Source organism: Aegilops tauschii, chromosome 2 (assembly GCF_002575655.3).
Source record: "Aegilops tauschii subsp. strangulata cultivar AL8/78 chromosome 2, Aet v6.0, whole genome shotgun sequence".
Classification (NCBI taxonomy): Eukaryota; Viridiplantae; Streptophyta; class Magnoliopsida; order Poales; family Poaceae; genus Aegilops; species Aegilops tauschii.
The window spans coordinates 120,594,083-120,608,099 of record NC_053036.3 but is presented as its reverse complement, the minus strand read 5'-3'; the positions used below and the strand labels follow the sequence as shown (position 1 = coordinate 120,608,099).

Below are 14,017 nucleotides of genomic sequence, written 5' to 3'. Positions count from 1 at the left end.
TTTTTTAGGTGTTTATGACATGTAAACAACATTCATACACTAAAACTAGGATGATTTTAAAATGTTTAATAATTGAAAAAAGAAAAAGGTGTAGAAAAAAGAACCTAAAAAATGAATAGGAAATAACTTAAAATGGAACACCGATACAAAGAACACAAAAAGAGGAAAAGAAAAAGCACAAGGTGGAACCTCCCCAAACTGTGTGGAAGGTTTTCCCAAAACTATTCTTAGACAACCGCTGTTGGCCGGCCCGCCCGTCGAGCTCAGTGGGCGAGCGTTCCATCAGTCTAGCAGTAAGTGAGATATCCTGCAAGCAATCATTCCAGAGCCAACTACGAAGATACCTGGTTGAGAGTGATAGGTTTTATTTTTCCGTACCGTAATAGAAGAGCTCGGAAGAAAGACCTAATTATATAAAAACACGGACATTCAAGCTAAAAGATCAGAGGATCCGTAATAGGACTCTCGTAGACTTGCCGGCAAATAGCCCTCATGTACATTTGATTTACCAGGAGAAAATAAACTATAAAGGGATCACATGCATTTGAACTTCAAGGTTTTCTTTGAAAGAAAATAAAAAATTGAAGGTCAAAGTTTGGATGGACTGGTCGGTATAACTCCTGGTTATGGGCTGTTATCGCGCTATGGGAGTTGAAGAGGCCCAGCTATGCTCCACCATCATCACGCAAGGCCTCTAGCCCATCATTGTCAAGCGAAGCCGACCCAACAAACTTTGTGTGGGCACATTAGACAGGGCAGCCCGACCACACGGCCACGGCCCTCCGGACAAACTTGTCGCAACGACGCGCGAAACCAGCTCTTGTGCCGACCCGCGCCGCCACAGCCGCCGCCGCCTCCGCTGCGCCAACAGCCCGCCATGACGAGGAAGCACGCGGGCACCGGCGTCCTCCGCGCCCTCGTCGCCGTCGCGGCCTCCGTCGCGTCCGCCTCGTCCCGTACGCCCCCGAGGCGCGCCGCGCCCTACCTCGCCGTCCTCCTCCGCCGGGGCCGCGCCGAGGCCGCGGCGCGCCTCAACCGCCACCTCCGCCTGCTGCCTCTCCCGGAGTCCCCTGCCCTACTCTCGGCGCTCCCCTCCGTCCGCGACGCCGTCTCCTACAACACCGTCCTCGCCGCGCTCTGCCGCCAGGGCTGCCTCGACGCCGCGCTCTTCCTCCTCCGCGTCATGTCGCATGAGCCCCGCCTCGCCTGCCGCCCCAATGCCATCTCCTACACCACCCTCATGCGCGCGCTCTGCGCCGACCGTCGCGCGGGCCAGGCCGTCGGGCTGCTTCGGTCCATGCAGGACTGCGGCGTCCGCCCCGACGTGGTCACCTACGGCACGCTCATCCGTGGGCTGTGCGACGCCGCGGACGTTGACAAGGCCGTGGAGCTGCTGAATGAGATGTGCGAGAGTGGTATCGAGCCTAACGTGGTTGTGTACAGCTGTTTACTCCATGGTTATTGCAAGACTGGGAGGTGGGAAAGCGTAGGCAAGGTGTTCGAAGAAATGTCTGAGAGGGGTATTGAGCCCGATGTTGTGATGTACACTGGTTTGATCGATAGCCTGTGTAGACACGGGAAGGTAACAAAGGCAACGCGGGTGATGGAAATGATGACGGAGCGGGGGTTGGAGCCAAACGTGGTGACCTACAATGTGCTGATCAATTCCATGTGCAAGGAAGGGTCTGTGAGGGAGGCGCTCGATTTGCGGAAGAATATGCTGGAGAAGGGCGTGCAACCAGATGTTGTGACATATAACACACTCATCACCGGGCTATCCAGTGTGCTTGAGATGGATGAGGTGATGGCGTTACTAGAGGAGATGATGCAAGGTGAAACTAAAGTTAGGCCTGATTTGATGACATTCAACTCGGTTATATATGGACTTTGTAAGATTGGTTGGATGCGGCAAGCGTTCGAGGTCCGTGCCATGATGGCTGAGAATGGATGCAGGTGTAACTTGGTGACATTTAACCTGCTGATTGGTGGACTCCTTAGAGTCCACAAGGTAAAGAAGGCCATGAAGCTGAAGGATGAGATGGCTAGTTCTGGACTGCAGCCTGATTCGTTCACCTATGGCATATTGATAAATGGCTTCTGTAAAATGCGGCAAGTTGAACGTGCGGAAAGCCTCCTGTCTGAAATGAGACGTCAAGGGATGGAGCCTGAGCCAGTTCACTATATTCCTTTGCTTAAAGCTATGTGTGATCAAGGCATGATGGGGCAGGCTAGGGATTTGTTCAATGAAATGGATGGGAACTGCAAATTAGATGCTGCTGCATATAGCACTATGATCCATGGTGCTTTCAAATCAGGGGAGAAGAAAATTGCAGAAGAGTTCCTTAAAGATATGATTGATGAGGGGCTGATTCCTGATGCTGTGACATATTCTATCCCAATCAACATGTTTGCAAAATCTGGAGACCTAGCAGCGGCGGAGCGGGTGCTTAAACAGATGACCGCAAGTGGCTTTGTGCCCGACGTTGCTGTATTTGATTCACTGATCCAAGGTTATGGAGCTAAAGGCAACACCGAGAAGGTTCTTGAGTTAACTCGTGAAATGACAGCCAAGGGTGTAGCACTTGATTCTAAAATTATTTCAACTATTGTCACTTCTCTTGGGGCAAGTAATGACGGCCAAAAGTTATTGCAGAGTTTGCCTGGTTTTGATACAGAAATATCAAAAGGCGACTCTATCTCGTCACATGATGTAATGAATATGCTGCAAAAACATTGCACCAAACTTGAATCCCCTGTTCCTTGCTGAGCTCTGATCCCAATTCAGGTGCTTGCGTGTATGTTGCCTTCATATTTGAAATCTAATATATGTTCGGTTGGTCTAAATCTGCTAAATTTCTTTGATCTTTTTGTCAATTGCTGGAGCATGTGTGTTAGTATATTACTTTCAGCTGGCCGATATCCTAAATTATGATGAATATTCATATTATGGTTGTTGCATCTTATGAACCTATTAGCCTCATGATTACTTAATCTGCTCTTCTCTTCTCAATGTACCAATGCAGTCTATATCTATCATCAAAGGCAAAGCTGAAAGCAATGACATGTGAGAGAAAAGGTACATTAGTCAAATGACCAAATCTTGCACACACTTATTTGTCAGACTGCTGGTTAAGTGGCATCTTCAAATTTCACGTGGTATGGCAATTCAGTATCCTTAATGAGTTATGGATATTTCGACATGTAGTCGTATGTATCTTCAGATAAACGAAACAGTTGGAGTGTTGATGTTATGACCGGCATATTAGGGGTTTAGCCCAGTGGGTTGTGGCCCAAGTTATCTTATCATTATTAGGGGCTTAGCCCAATTATCTTATCGTTATTAGGATCGTTTGCTTAGGAGTCAAGTAAACCTCTTTATATAAGGAGAGGAGATGTATCAATCTAATCAAGCAAGAAGCAATCATTATTTGCTCGGCTTCCCGAAGGGAGCCGGGAGACCTAACCCTAGCCGCCTCTTGCGCCGTCGCCGCCTCTTCTTCATCGCGCCACGGCGCCCCGCCGCCGGCCGCCGCGATCGCATCTCCGTCAACCCCCCCCCCCTTCCCGTACAACCTACGCCCTAGACCAGGTAGGATCCTAGCTCCTAACAATTTGGTATCAGCTAGCTTCGGTTCGATCATGTCTTCCTCCGTCGCGCCCGCCCCCGCCGTCCTCACCCCGGAGGAGGTGTCCGGGGCGCTGCGGGACCTAACCCAGGCGGTCCAGGAGATCCGCCTGTTCTTGGCCGGGTCCTACGGGCTGCACCCGGCTGCGCCGCCCATCGCCGCCACCGCGCCGCCGTGGCTGCCGTGGCAGCCGCCGCACCAGGTGGCCTCCGCCGCGCTCGCCGGGCCACTGCAGCAGCCGTTGCAGCTGCCATCCACCGCCCTGGCTGCAGTGGCAGCCGCCGCTCCTGGCGGCCAACGCCGCGCCCGGCGCTGCGCCGCAGCAGCCGTTGCCCGGCGCGGCACCGCAGCAGCCGCTGCAGCTGCAGCAGCCACCGCCGGTCAGCTCCGGTCCCGCATCGACTGCGCCGACGGGAGTCCCGATCCACCAGATCAAGTTCCCGCCGTCGCCATCATCGCTTCCCCAAGGCGTCCCCATCCAGCAGATCAAGTTCCCGCCGTCGCCGTCACCGCTTCCGGCTTGGATCACTACCCGCCACATGTCGGCGCCGGTGAGGCTGCAGGCTGCTGCGCGCGGCCTCCTAGCGCGTCGGCGTGTGCGGGAGATGCGTGGTCTGCAGCTGCCGCTCCTCCCATTTGCGCTTCACTGTGCAAAGGACCTCGATCTCGTCCGCTGCGTCGGGGATCTTGGGCATGTTGTTTTCCCCACGGACAGCAACCTCAAAGTCTGCGACATCGGCGGTTGGGGGGGCGCACCCCTCCTCGCCATTCTCCCTCGACAACCCTCCACTCTTCTCTGTGCGGTGCAGACCAACAGCTGTCCGGCGGGGAGAAGGCATGGTGTCACCGACAGGAGCGCACCACGTAGCACCACTGCATTCCGCCGTCGGCCGCCGCGAGGGCGCCTCTGCTGGTCGTTCTTGCGACCACTTCCAGGTGGCCATACACATGCACTCCTTTTCTCCAGATGGTGTCCATGGGATCCAGGTGGCTGTACATGTGCACGTCCGACCTTGCGGATGGTGTCCACTTTATGTTCAAGGGTCCAAATAAAGCGTCCCAGTCCATTTCAGGTTGAGAGTAATGAAACAAGCCGAGATGTAAAAGGCTTGTTTTTAGGTGCTAGGTTTGTGTTGCGTCGAGTCATGGTTATAAGTTGGTTAGGCTGCAGCTCGAGGACAAGCTGCATGTCTAGGTAGGGTGTAGTGTTAGAGTACGTAATGGGCCTAATGGGCCTGGGCTGGCGGTATAGCCTGTTAGTCTTAGGGTTAATTAGAGATAAGGGTCGCTTGCTTAGGGGTCAAGTAAGCCTTGCTTGGGAGTCAAGTAAACCTCTCGGCAAGAGGAAGGGATTTCCTTCTTAATTCTTGCTTGATTAGATTGATACATCTCCTCTCTTTATATAGAGAGGTTTACTTGACTCCCAAGCAAGGCTTACTTGACCCCTAAGCAAGCGATCCTTATCTCTAATTAACCCTAAGACTAACGGGCCATACCGCCAGCCGAGGCCCATTAGGCCCATTACATACTCTAACAGTTGACATCAAAGATGAGATGTTCATAAATCCATGAAGGAGAAATGCCATCTTCTTGAGGTTGTAAGATGAGCATGCCCACGACAAAGATGGTTCATAAGGCTAACCGCCAAACCTTGTAGGGGCTATTCACAGGTTCCAAAACTCACCGAGGTAGCCTGAACCAAACGACACAGCTGCTCCATTTATCAGGTTATGTATGGATTTCACTATTGTCACTTCTCTTGGGGCAAGCATTGAAGGACAAGAGTTATTTGCAGAGTGTGCTTGGTTTTGATACAGAAATATCAAAACGCAACGTCATCTTGCCCCATGCTGTAATGAATATGCTACAAAAACATTGCACCAAACCCGAATACCCTGCTCCTTGCTGAGCTCTGTTCCCAATTCAGGTGCTTGCATGTATGTTGCCTTCATATTTGAAATCTAATATATGTTCGATTAGTCTAAATCTGCTAAATTTCTTTGATATTTTCGCCCTTTGCTGGAGCATGGATGTTAGTATACTTTCAGCTGGCCGATATCCTAAATTACGAGAAATAGCCATATTATGGTTATTGCTTGTTATGTACCTGTTACCTTCATGATTAATGCAGGATTACATAATCTGCTCTTCTCTTCTCAATGTACCAGTGCTGTCTATATCATCGAAGGCAAAACTGAAAACATGTGAGAGCAAAAGTACTTACTCAAATGATCAAATCTTGCACACACTTATTTGTCACACTGTTGGTTAAGTGGCATCTTCAAATTTCACATACCAATTGAGTATCCTTAAAGAGTTGTGGATAGTTTGACATGTACTCCCTTTGAACTACCAAAATGTCATATATTTAGGAACGGAAGGAGTAGTTGTATGTTTCTTCATATAAACTAAACAGTTGGAGTGTTGACATCAAAGATGGGATGCTCATAAATCCAGGAAGGAGAAATGCCTTCTGGTAGGAGCTAGGGCCCTACCGGATCTAGGGCGTAGGTTGTAGGGAAAGGAGGGGGAAGGGCGAGGGCTGGTGCGCGGCGGCCGGCGGCGTGGCGCCGTCCTTGCGACGGGAGCAGCGGCGGCGAAGGCAGGAGGCGGCTAGGGTTAGGTCTCCCGGCTCCCTAAGGGAAGCCGAGCAAATATTGATTGCTTCTTGCTTGATTAGATTGATACATCTCCTCTCCTTATATAGAGAGGTTTACTTGACTCCTAAGCAAACGATCCTAATACGATAAGATAATTGGGCTAAGCCCCTAATTAAGATACTTGGGCCATAACCCACTGGGCTAAGCCCCTATGCCGGTCATAACACTTCTCCCCGCCTGCACAAACAACTCGTCCTCGAGCTGTAAGGTGGGGAAGCGCTTGCTGAACTCCTCGAGGTGATCAACCAGCGTCAAACACCTTCGCGACAGCTGGGGCGGCAAGGTCGGCGGCGACGGCGTCCTCCGGAATGTAGTCTGCAACCTCCAGGTAGAAGGGTCGCGGGCAGGCGTGGCCGGGCGTGTAGGGCTCGTCGCAGTTGAAGCACAACCCTTGGCGGCGACGCTCGAGTAGCTCGGCCGAGGTGAGCCGGCGGAACGGGCGCGCCGCGGTCGCGGCGAGGGGTGCCGCGGAAGCCTGAGCAGGCCGAGCCTGAGCGGGATCTGGTCAGGGTAGCGACCCAGTGGCCCGGGACGGTGACTCCTGCTGGACGGCCGCCGCGCGGCGCTCGAACGCGCGGGCGTAGTACATGGCCGTCTGGAGATCCTGGGGTCCCCGAAGCTCCACGTCCACGCGGATGTGATCCGGAAGTCCACCGACAAAGAGGTCGGCCCGCTGCTGTGCTGTCACGCCCGACGCGTGGCATGCCAGGGCCTGGAAATGGTCGGCGAAGTCCTGAACCGTGGAGGTGAAGGGAAGGCGGCCTAGCTCCGCCAGGCGGCTCCCGCGTATCGGGGGCCCAAAACGAAGAAGGCAGAGCTCGCGGAAGCGCTCCCAAGGGGGCATGCTGCCCTCGTCCTGCTCGAGGGCGTAGTACCAGGTTTGGGCTGCTCCGCGAAGGTGGTAGGATGCCAGCCAAGTGCGCTCCGACGCGAGCGTGCGCTGTCCACGGAAAAACTGCTCACACTGGTTGAGCCAGTTAAGCAGGTCCACCGTGCCGTCATAAGTGGCGAAGTCGATCTTGGCGAACCGTGGCGGCGTCTGGGTCGGCGCGCCATGGCCGACCGGCTCGGCGGTGCGGAGCAGTGATGATGACGGCGCCCGGTCAACGGTGGGGAGGCCGTCGTAGGCCCCCGCGGAGCCGGACGAGGCCCCAGACTGCAGCGTGGGTACTGGTGGGTCCCCGGCCTCCGTGTAAACTTGCGGTGGCGACGTCCCGGTTAGCCAGGCCGGGATCGGGGACGGTGACGGCGGAAACCGAACCTGCTGGATCGGGAGGCCTCCCGGTGTGGACAGGCCCAGTCCGGAGCTGGGCGGCGGCGGTGGGAGCTGGACCGACGCGGTTGGCGCGGCTGGGGCCGGCGCGGGCCACTGCGGCGCTGGGGCGGGCGCGGGAGGCACGGGTGGCGCCGCGAGAACCGGCGCGGGCCACTGCGGCCAGGACGGTGCTGGGGCGTGCGGCAGCTGGAGCGATAGAGGGGCCCCGGCGATCGCCGCGGGTACCGAGTACCAGGGCAGGCGCAGCAGCGTCGGAGGTGGCCCGCTGGGGTGCCCCGCCTGGAACGGCAGCAGCGGTGGCCCGCCAATTGCAGGCGCGCCCTGGGACGGCCACGGCAGCGCGGGGTGGCCGTAGGCGGCGGTAGTCGCAGCCGGCGGAGGTGCGTGCGGTCCGGCCAGGTACAGATGGATGCCCTGGACGGCCGCCACGAGATCCCGCAAGATGCTAGTGACTTCTTCAGGCGTGAAAACGACGGTTGTCGGCGCAACGGAGGTGACCGGTGCCGGCGGCGTGGGGGAACCGACGATGGTGACGGTGACCGGGGTCGGCGGCGTTGGGGAACCGGCGGTGGTCATCGGTGCGGTGGTGATGATTGGCAGCGGCGGCGTTGGCGTTGACGAAGACATGATCGAGCGAGTCTCTGATACCAAATTGGTAGGAGCTAGGGCCCTACCGGATCTAGGGCGTAGGTTGTAGGGAAAGGAGGGGGAAGGGCGAGGGCTGGTGCGCGGCGGCCGGCGGCGTGGTGCCGTCCTTGCGACGGGAGCAGCGGCGGCGAAGGCAGGAGGCGGCTAGGGTTAGGTCTCCCGGCTCCCTAAGGGAAGCCGAGCAAATATTGATTGCTTCTTGCTTGATTAGATTGATACATCTCCTCTCCTTATATAGAGAGGTTTACTTGACTCCTAAGCAAACGATCCTAATACGATAAGATAATTGGGCTAAGCCCCTAATTAAGATACTTGGGCCATAACCCACTGGGCTAAGCCCCTATGCCGGTCATAACACCTTCTTCACTAGGTTTTAAGATGAGCATGCCCAAGACAAAGATGGTTTATAAGGATAACCGCCAAACCTTGTAGGTGCTATTCACAGGTTCCAGAACCCACTGAGGTAGCCTGAACCAAACGACACAACTGCTCCATTTATCAGGTTATAGGTATGGGTTTCAGACCAAACCTGTGTATACTGATACCCTACCAGGGTGGTATGGTTGCAGCGCACTGGACACTTTGAGCCTGAGTTGCGTGGCAGAGTCGTCGATGGCAGTATGGCACCCGTCTCACATCAAATCCCAGAACTTCTACTGTGTTTCCTTGACATGCCACTACCTCCGACCAAGAGTTTTTCTACCAGCAATGCCCAACGGTTATGCTCGTCTCTTTTTAGTTCTACTTCTCATTGATGAACCGATTTTGTGGTATTTTCATGTATATATGTAGCTTCCTGTCCGAATAAAAAATTGTGAATTCCCATCTTGTTCCACTGTCAATTTCTTTTATTGTAAGATAGTTACACTGCAGTACTATTCTTTTGGTTCACATTTTTGTTAAGAAGATAACATGTTCGAAATTACTTTTTCGGAATACACATGTTCAAAATTACTAATTACGTAGATTGCCTCCTCATTAGTCATTAATATCCCAAAGTACGAGCTGGATGCAAAAAGCTCTTACCTTAAAAGTTGTTATTAATATTTTAGTAAGTACTACTATTGCTGAAACAGCTCTAGTGACATGACGCTATATGTGTAAACTCAGTCTTTGAAATTTGGAGAAGACAATGTGTTTGGTTACCTATCAAGGCTTGAATATGCGTTTGGTCACCGATCAGCTCGAATATCATGTCTTGTTTACTGACAGAGTATTGTTCTGTTCTTAGAAAAACTGCAAGGGATTAATCCATTTAATTTCTGCTGCCAATTTTCAAGTGTGTTGTTTGGCCCGTGAGGGTTGCAGTGGGGAAGTGAGGGCATCATTTGTTATGCTCTTCCCAAATTTCCACTTGTGTTAGTCGGACAGTTCTTTTGGTGGTAGGTTTATACAAAAAAGGTCTGCTACTGTGATGCCATGCGGTCTGTTATTTCAGGAACATCTTGCTTAACTACCGACTTTGGAACTTATTGTTTCCCTGACTATATCTTTTTGTACGTCGTTGGAAATTGATTGGATCATTCTGCTCCTTATTTGGTAATTTTATCGAGGGACGATGATTTCCTCCCTATGCTGGGCTTTGGTCTAAAGATCTTTGGTACCTTTCACGCATGTAATCACAGCTTTGTGCTGTTTTCCTTGTCTACCTTGTTTTTTTTTCTTTTGATGTAACTATCTGTGCCTGTTGGTCTCAAAAAAGAGGCTCATCAGTAGTCAGATAATTCAATCATACAACTAACCTTTGCATTAACTAGTATTTTCATGGCCGGTTGGCATCTTTATGGTCAAGGCTTAGTATGGGTAATGCTCATCGCTTTTTAGTTCTACTTCTCTTTGATCAACTGATTTGTTGTATTCTCATGTAGTACATATTTTGCAGTACAATTCGTATGGTTCGCATTTTCTGTTAAGAAGATAACATGTTCAGAATCACTAGCTATGTAGATTACCTCGTCATTAGTCATTAATATGCCAAAACACCAGATTACCTCCTCATTAGTCATTATTAACAATAAGTTTGGAGAAGACAATGCGTTTGATTACCTATCAGGCTTGCGATCAGCTTGAATATCATGCCTTGTTTACTGCCACAGTTTTTGCTCTGTTAGAAGAACTGCAACGGGTTAATCCATTTAGTTTCTGCTACCAATTTTCAGGTGTCTTCTTTGCCCTGTGAGGGTTTGCAGTGGGAAAGTGAGGTCATCATTTGTTAAGCTCTTTGCAAGTTCTAGTTATGTTAGTCAGGCAGTTCTTTTGGTGGTAGGTTTATACCCCCAGAAAGGTTCAGCTAGTATGATGCCATGCGCTCTGTTATTCCATGAATATCTTGTTTAAATGTTCACCTGTTGGGGCTTATTATTATTCCCCCCCTAATCAAGTTAAAAATTATTGGCGTGAATCGTCAGAAATTGTTTGGATCATTGTGCTGCTTGTTTGGTAAAATAATTGTTTGGAGGGATGATCATTATTTCCTCCCTGTGTTGGCTTGGTCTAATGATCATTAGTACTCCAGGACTGTACCTTTGTAGCATTAACTTTCTGCTGATTTCGTTCTACGAAACATTAACTTTCTGCTGATTTCGTTCTACGAAGCATTAACTTTCTGCTGGTTTCCTTCCACCTCACGGAAATTGTTTGGATCATTGTGCTGCTTGGTTGGTAAGAGCATCTCCACTCGCCCCCTCAGGACGCCCTCAGGACACCTTTTTAGGCTCGGTTTCAGGCTTGGACGGCGCTTTTCGCCGAAAAACGGCCCAGCCACGCCCCCCAACACCTCCAGGACGTCAACATAGCGCTGGCAAACCCAGGCGAAACCCGGCGCGTTGGGGATCTCTTGGGGGCGCCGGCGAAAGTTTCGGCGAATCGTGTTTGACCACATGTCCTTTTTCTTGGCCCACTTAGTTATCCTTCTCACAAACTTTTACTTGGGGTGGGGTGTGTGAGAAGATGCTCTTTATTTCGCCGGATGATCTCCAAGACACCAACTTTTTTGATTCAGTGGTGTTTTTGAAGGTGCCAACGGCTGGAGATGCTCTAAGGTAATTGGGTGGAGGGATGAATTTCCTCCCTCCTGTGGCCGCGGTATGCCGGCAAGGCATCCAGCCCAAAACTGTGCAGGCTTGCCGAGAAAGAGGGAGAGCCGTAGGTGTAAGAAGGCCATCTGGCTTTCGCCCAAATTTTATTTTGGGTTACCTGACCCCTAAGCCAGCCCCATTACTTTTTTTTTTGTTTCTGTAGTCAGCTGAATTTCAAACTGGCAAAAGATGAGGAAAAACTAGCTCTGTGTGTGTGCGCGCGCGGGTTGGGGCTGTTTGCCGCGCGCCATCAGCGGACAACGCGCACTAGTTTGCGGCAGCCGACCGCAACGGCACGACACGGGCGGGTGCGCTCACGCTGTGTCGACGCGGAGCGCGTCGGTTACTTGTGAGTCTGTGACAGTTGGACGCTCGCTCCCACCATTATAGTCTCACGCGCTTGATTGCGTCGCCGTGTCGCTCGCTCCCCCACCACGTCCCTCTCGGAGCCGTCAACTCTGCCGCTGCTCTCCCTCGTTCCTGATCTCTCTCCCCGTCTCGTCCCCGCTTGCTCCTCCTCCTCCTGCCGATCGCCCATGGACTCCAAGCCCGAAGCCCACGCGGCCGCGGCGTACCCGCGCATGTCCCCGGCGGACCTCGCGCCGCCGCCGCCGCCGGTCGTGGCGCCCGCGGGCTCCAACCCCTACGTGCTGTCGTCGCCCTCCTCCGGACCGCCCGCCAAGAGTAAGTCACCTACCACTGCCAACCACTACCTATCTCCCGGTGTCCTGCTCTGCTGCCCCAGCTCTTGTTCTGGGACTGAATTTGATTGTCACTTGGTTAGTGTTTCTGCTGACGGTTATCAATTGTTTGGGGATTGGTTGCCCGCAGGCACCAGGGAGAATCTCAGGGAGATGTTCGGCTCGGTGGGGAAGAGGTTCAGCGAGGCCGCGCGCAAGACCGAGGGCATCGCCGGCGACGTCTGGCAGCACTGTGAGTCTCCCGTTCCCCAACACAACATCATATGCCGCACGAGATGATGAACCACAGCGTTCATACATGTTGACCAATCCATGAACTTGTGTGGACTTGTGCAGTGAAAACCGGGCCTAGCATTACGGATGCTGCAATGGGGAGGATCGCTCAGATATCCAAGGTCATATCGGAAGGGGGGTACGACAAGATATTCCAGCAGACGTTCGAGTGCTTGCCTGATGAGAAGCTCAAGAAGGCCTACGCGTGCTACCTCTCGACCTCTCATGGTCCGATAATGGGCGTCTTGTACGTCTCGACCGCCAAGCTTGCATTCTGTAGTGACAGCCCCGTGGCATATGTCACCGAGGATAATCAGACCGCGTCAGCCATTTACAAGGTAGGTGATCTGCAATACTAGTTCTTATATATTCATTTTAAAACTAACGGACATTTTCATATCTTTACCACTACCTACTTATACTTGATGAGAAAACACATTATTGCATCAAAATCGCTTTATTATACTCCCATTCTGTGTTGATGAGTCAAACTCAATCTGCTTTGACAGAGCATAAGATTTTTAATGTTTTGCTAATCTGCAACTCCCATACTAATAGCATTGAACAAGACATGGAAACATCGCTTGTTTTTGTTGTTCCTCTGGGTCATCTAAGCCGAGAGTGATCATTTTTGTTTTGTTTTGTTTTGTACTCCAACTGATCATATTCATATTTGCATGTTTTCGCAGATAGTTGTACCTGTACCTCACCTGAGATCAGTCACTCCTACCGCAAGTCAACAGAACCCTGCGGAGAGGTACATCCAGGTCGTTTCTGTCGATAACCATGACTTCTGGTTCATGGGCTTCGTGAACTATGACAGCGCTGTGAAGTGTCTCCAGGATGCTGCTCGTGGTGGCGCCTAGACATCACTTCCCCGTCGCATGCATCCGTTGTGATGGCCCATGTTGATGTCTATAGACCATTCTTGTGTATTTTGGTTCAAATTTCTGGCTTAAATAAGCAGTACATTCATGTATCAGTATTCAGTAGTGTGGCCCAACTGTGTTGTAAATATCAGAGGAATCTTAAGCTTTGTTTGTGTTGTTTGCTGCCCTCATTCTTGCACTGCAATCTATGTGTATAATGAGCCAAAGATGCTCCTGCCAGTGCCTTGATAACTTGAGGTTAGTGCATGCTTCAACACACTATCGATATATGTCTATGCTGAATGCGGCATGCTTCAACACACTCCGAGTCTCCGAGTGATTTTGTGTTTAAAATCTACCGAGAGAAAAATCCCAGAGCGAGAAAATAGATAGTGGTTTAGCGATTCAAGTCCAGTACGCTCCACCTATTACTCTTGAGAGCTGCGAACTCTCTAGACGGTTAGGTGTCAAGTTCTTCAGTGACCAAGGGTAATTGTGCTTCATGAAGAAGAAGTCTATAAAGGTTCGGAGATCACCTCAAGTATCTACGGTTCGGAGATCACCTCAAGTATCTACCACGAGTTCAGTGACCAAGAGTGATTGTGCTTCATGAAGAAGAAGTCTATAAAGGTTCGGAGATCACCTCAAGTATCTACCACGAGTGATCGACAGATTGTTCTTCATGAACTACAAAGATTCACAAAGAAGAGTCTTAAATAAAGTGAAACATTGTGTAATGGATTATATGAATGAAACTCTTTTAGCACCTTACACGGCGGAGGAAGTGAGGAGTGCTCTATTTAGCATTGGTGACTTAAAGGCCCCAGAGCTGGATGGGCCACAGGCCATTTTCTATAAAATGTTCTAGCCTATTTAGGTGAGGACTT

The 14,017-nt window shown here is 51.4% G+C and overlaps 3 protein-coding genes across 5 annotated transcripts; 2 read left to right on the top strand and 1 right to left on the bottom strand.

The window, feature by feature from the left end:
- The first annotated feature begins 621 nt into the window (after positions 1 to 621).
- On the top strand, positions 622 to 10,633 carry LOC109761159 (uncharacterized). 3 transcript variants are annotated; one of them, XR_002232435.4, is made up of 3 exons: positions 622 to 2,785; positions 3,024 to 3,076; positions 10,370 to 10,633. XR_002232435.4 is itself a non-coding variant. In XM_045232759.2 (2 exons), exon 1 carries the CDS (start codon positions 668 to 670, stop codon positions 2,765 to 2,767), a length of 2,100 nt encoding a protein of 699 aa, XP_045088694.1. In that variant the 5' UTR covers positions 623 to 667; the 3' UTR covers positions 2,768 to 2,785; positions 3,024 to 3,463. The 3 variants fall into 3 exon arrangements, 1 of the variants encoding a protein (XP_045088694.1); XR_005770826.3 differs by having other exon boundaries at positions 622 to 2,795; XM_045232759.2 differs by lacking the exon at positions 10,370 to 10,633 and having other exon boundaries at positions 623 to 2,785; positions 3,024 to 3,463.
- LOC109761156 (uncharacterized) lies at positions 6,253 to 8,138 on the bottom strand. The gene has a single exon (XM_020319951.2). The coding sequence runs from the start codon at positions 8,136 to 8,138 to the stop codon at positions 6,792 to 6,794; it is 1,347 nt and encodes a 448-aa protein (XP_020175540.1). The 3' UTR covers positions 6,253 to 6,791.
- Positions 10,634 to 11,587: 954 nt separating the features above from the next.
- Positions 11,588 to 13,321, top strand: LOC109761157 (GEM-like protein 1). The gene is made up of 4 exons (XM_020319952.4): positions 11,588 to 11,971; positions 12,119 to 12,220; positions 12,325 to 12,599; positions 12,951 to 13,321. The coding sequence occupies exons 1-4, from the start codon at positions 11,824 to 11,826 to the stop codon at positions 13,125 to 13,127; spliced, it is 702 nt and encodes a 233-aa protein (XP_020175541.1). The 5' UTR covers positions 11,588 to 11,823; the 3' UTR covers positions 13,128 to 13,321.
- The last annotated feature ends 696 nt before the right edge of the window (positions 13,322 to 14,017 follow it).

Excerpts from the sequence above, each read along its gene's own strand:
- LOC109761159 (XM_045232759.2), top strand. The coding sequence starts at position 668 with ATGCTCCACCATCATCACGCAAGGCCTCTAGCCCATCATTGTCAAGCG.
- LOC109761156 (XM_020319951.2), bottom strand. The coding sequence starts at position 8,138 with ATGACCACCGCCGGTTCCCCAACGCCGCCGACCCCGGTCACCGTCACC.
- LOC109761157 (XM_020319952.4), top strand. The coding sequence starts at position 11,824 with ATGGACTCCAAGCCCGAAGCCCACGCGGCCGCGGCGTACCCGCGCATG. Across the intron at positions 11,972-12,118 it reads CTCCGGACCGCCCGCCAAGA|GCACCAGGGAGAATCTCAGG; the intron begins GTAAGTCACCTA and ends GGTTGCCCGCAG. Across the intron at positions 12,221-12,324 it reads CGGCGACGTCTGGCAGCACT|TGAAAACCGGGCCTAGCATT; the intron begins GTGAGTCTCCCG and ends GGACTTGTGCAG.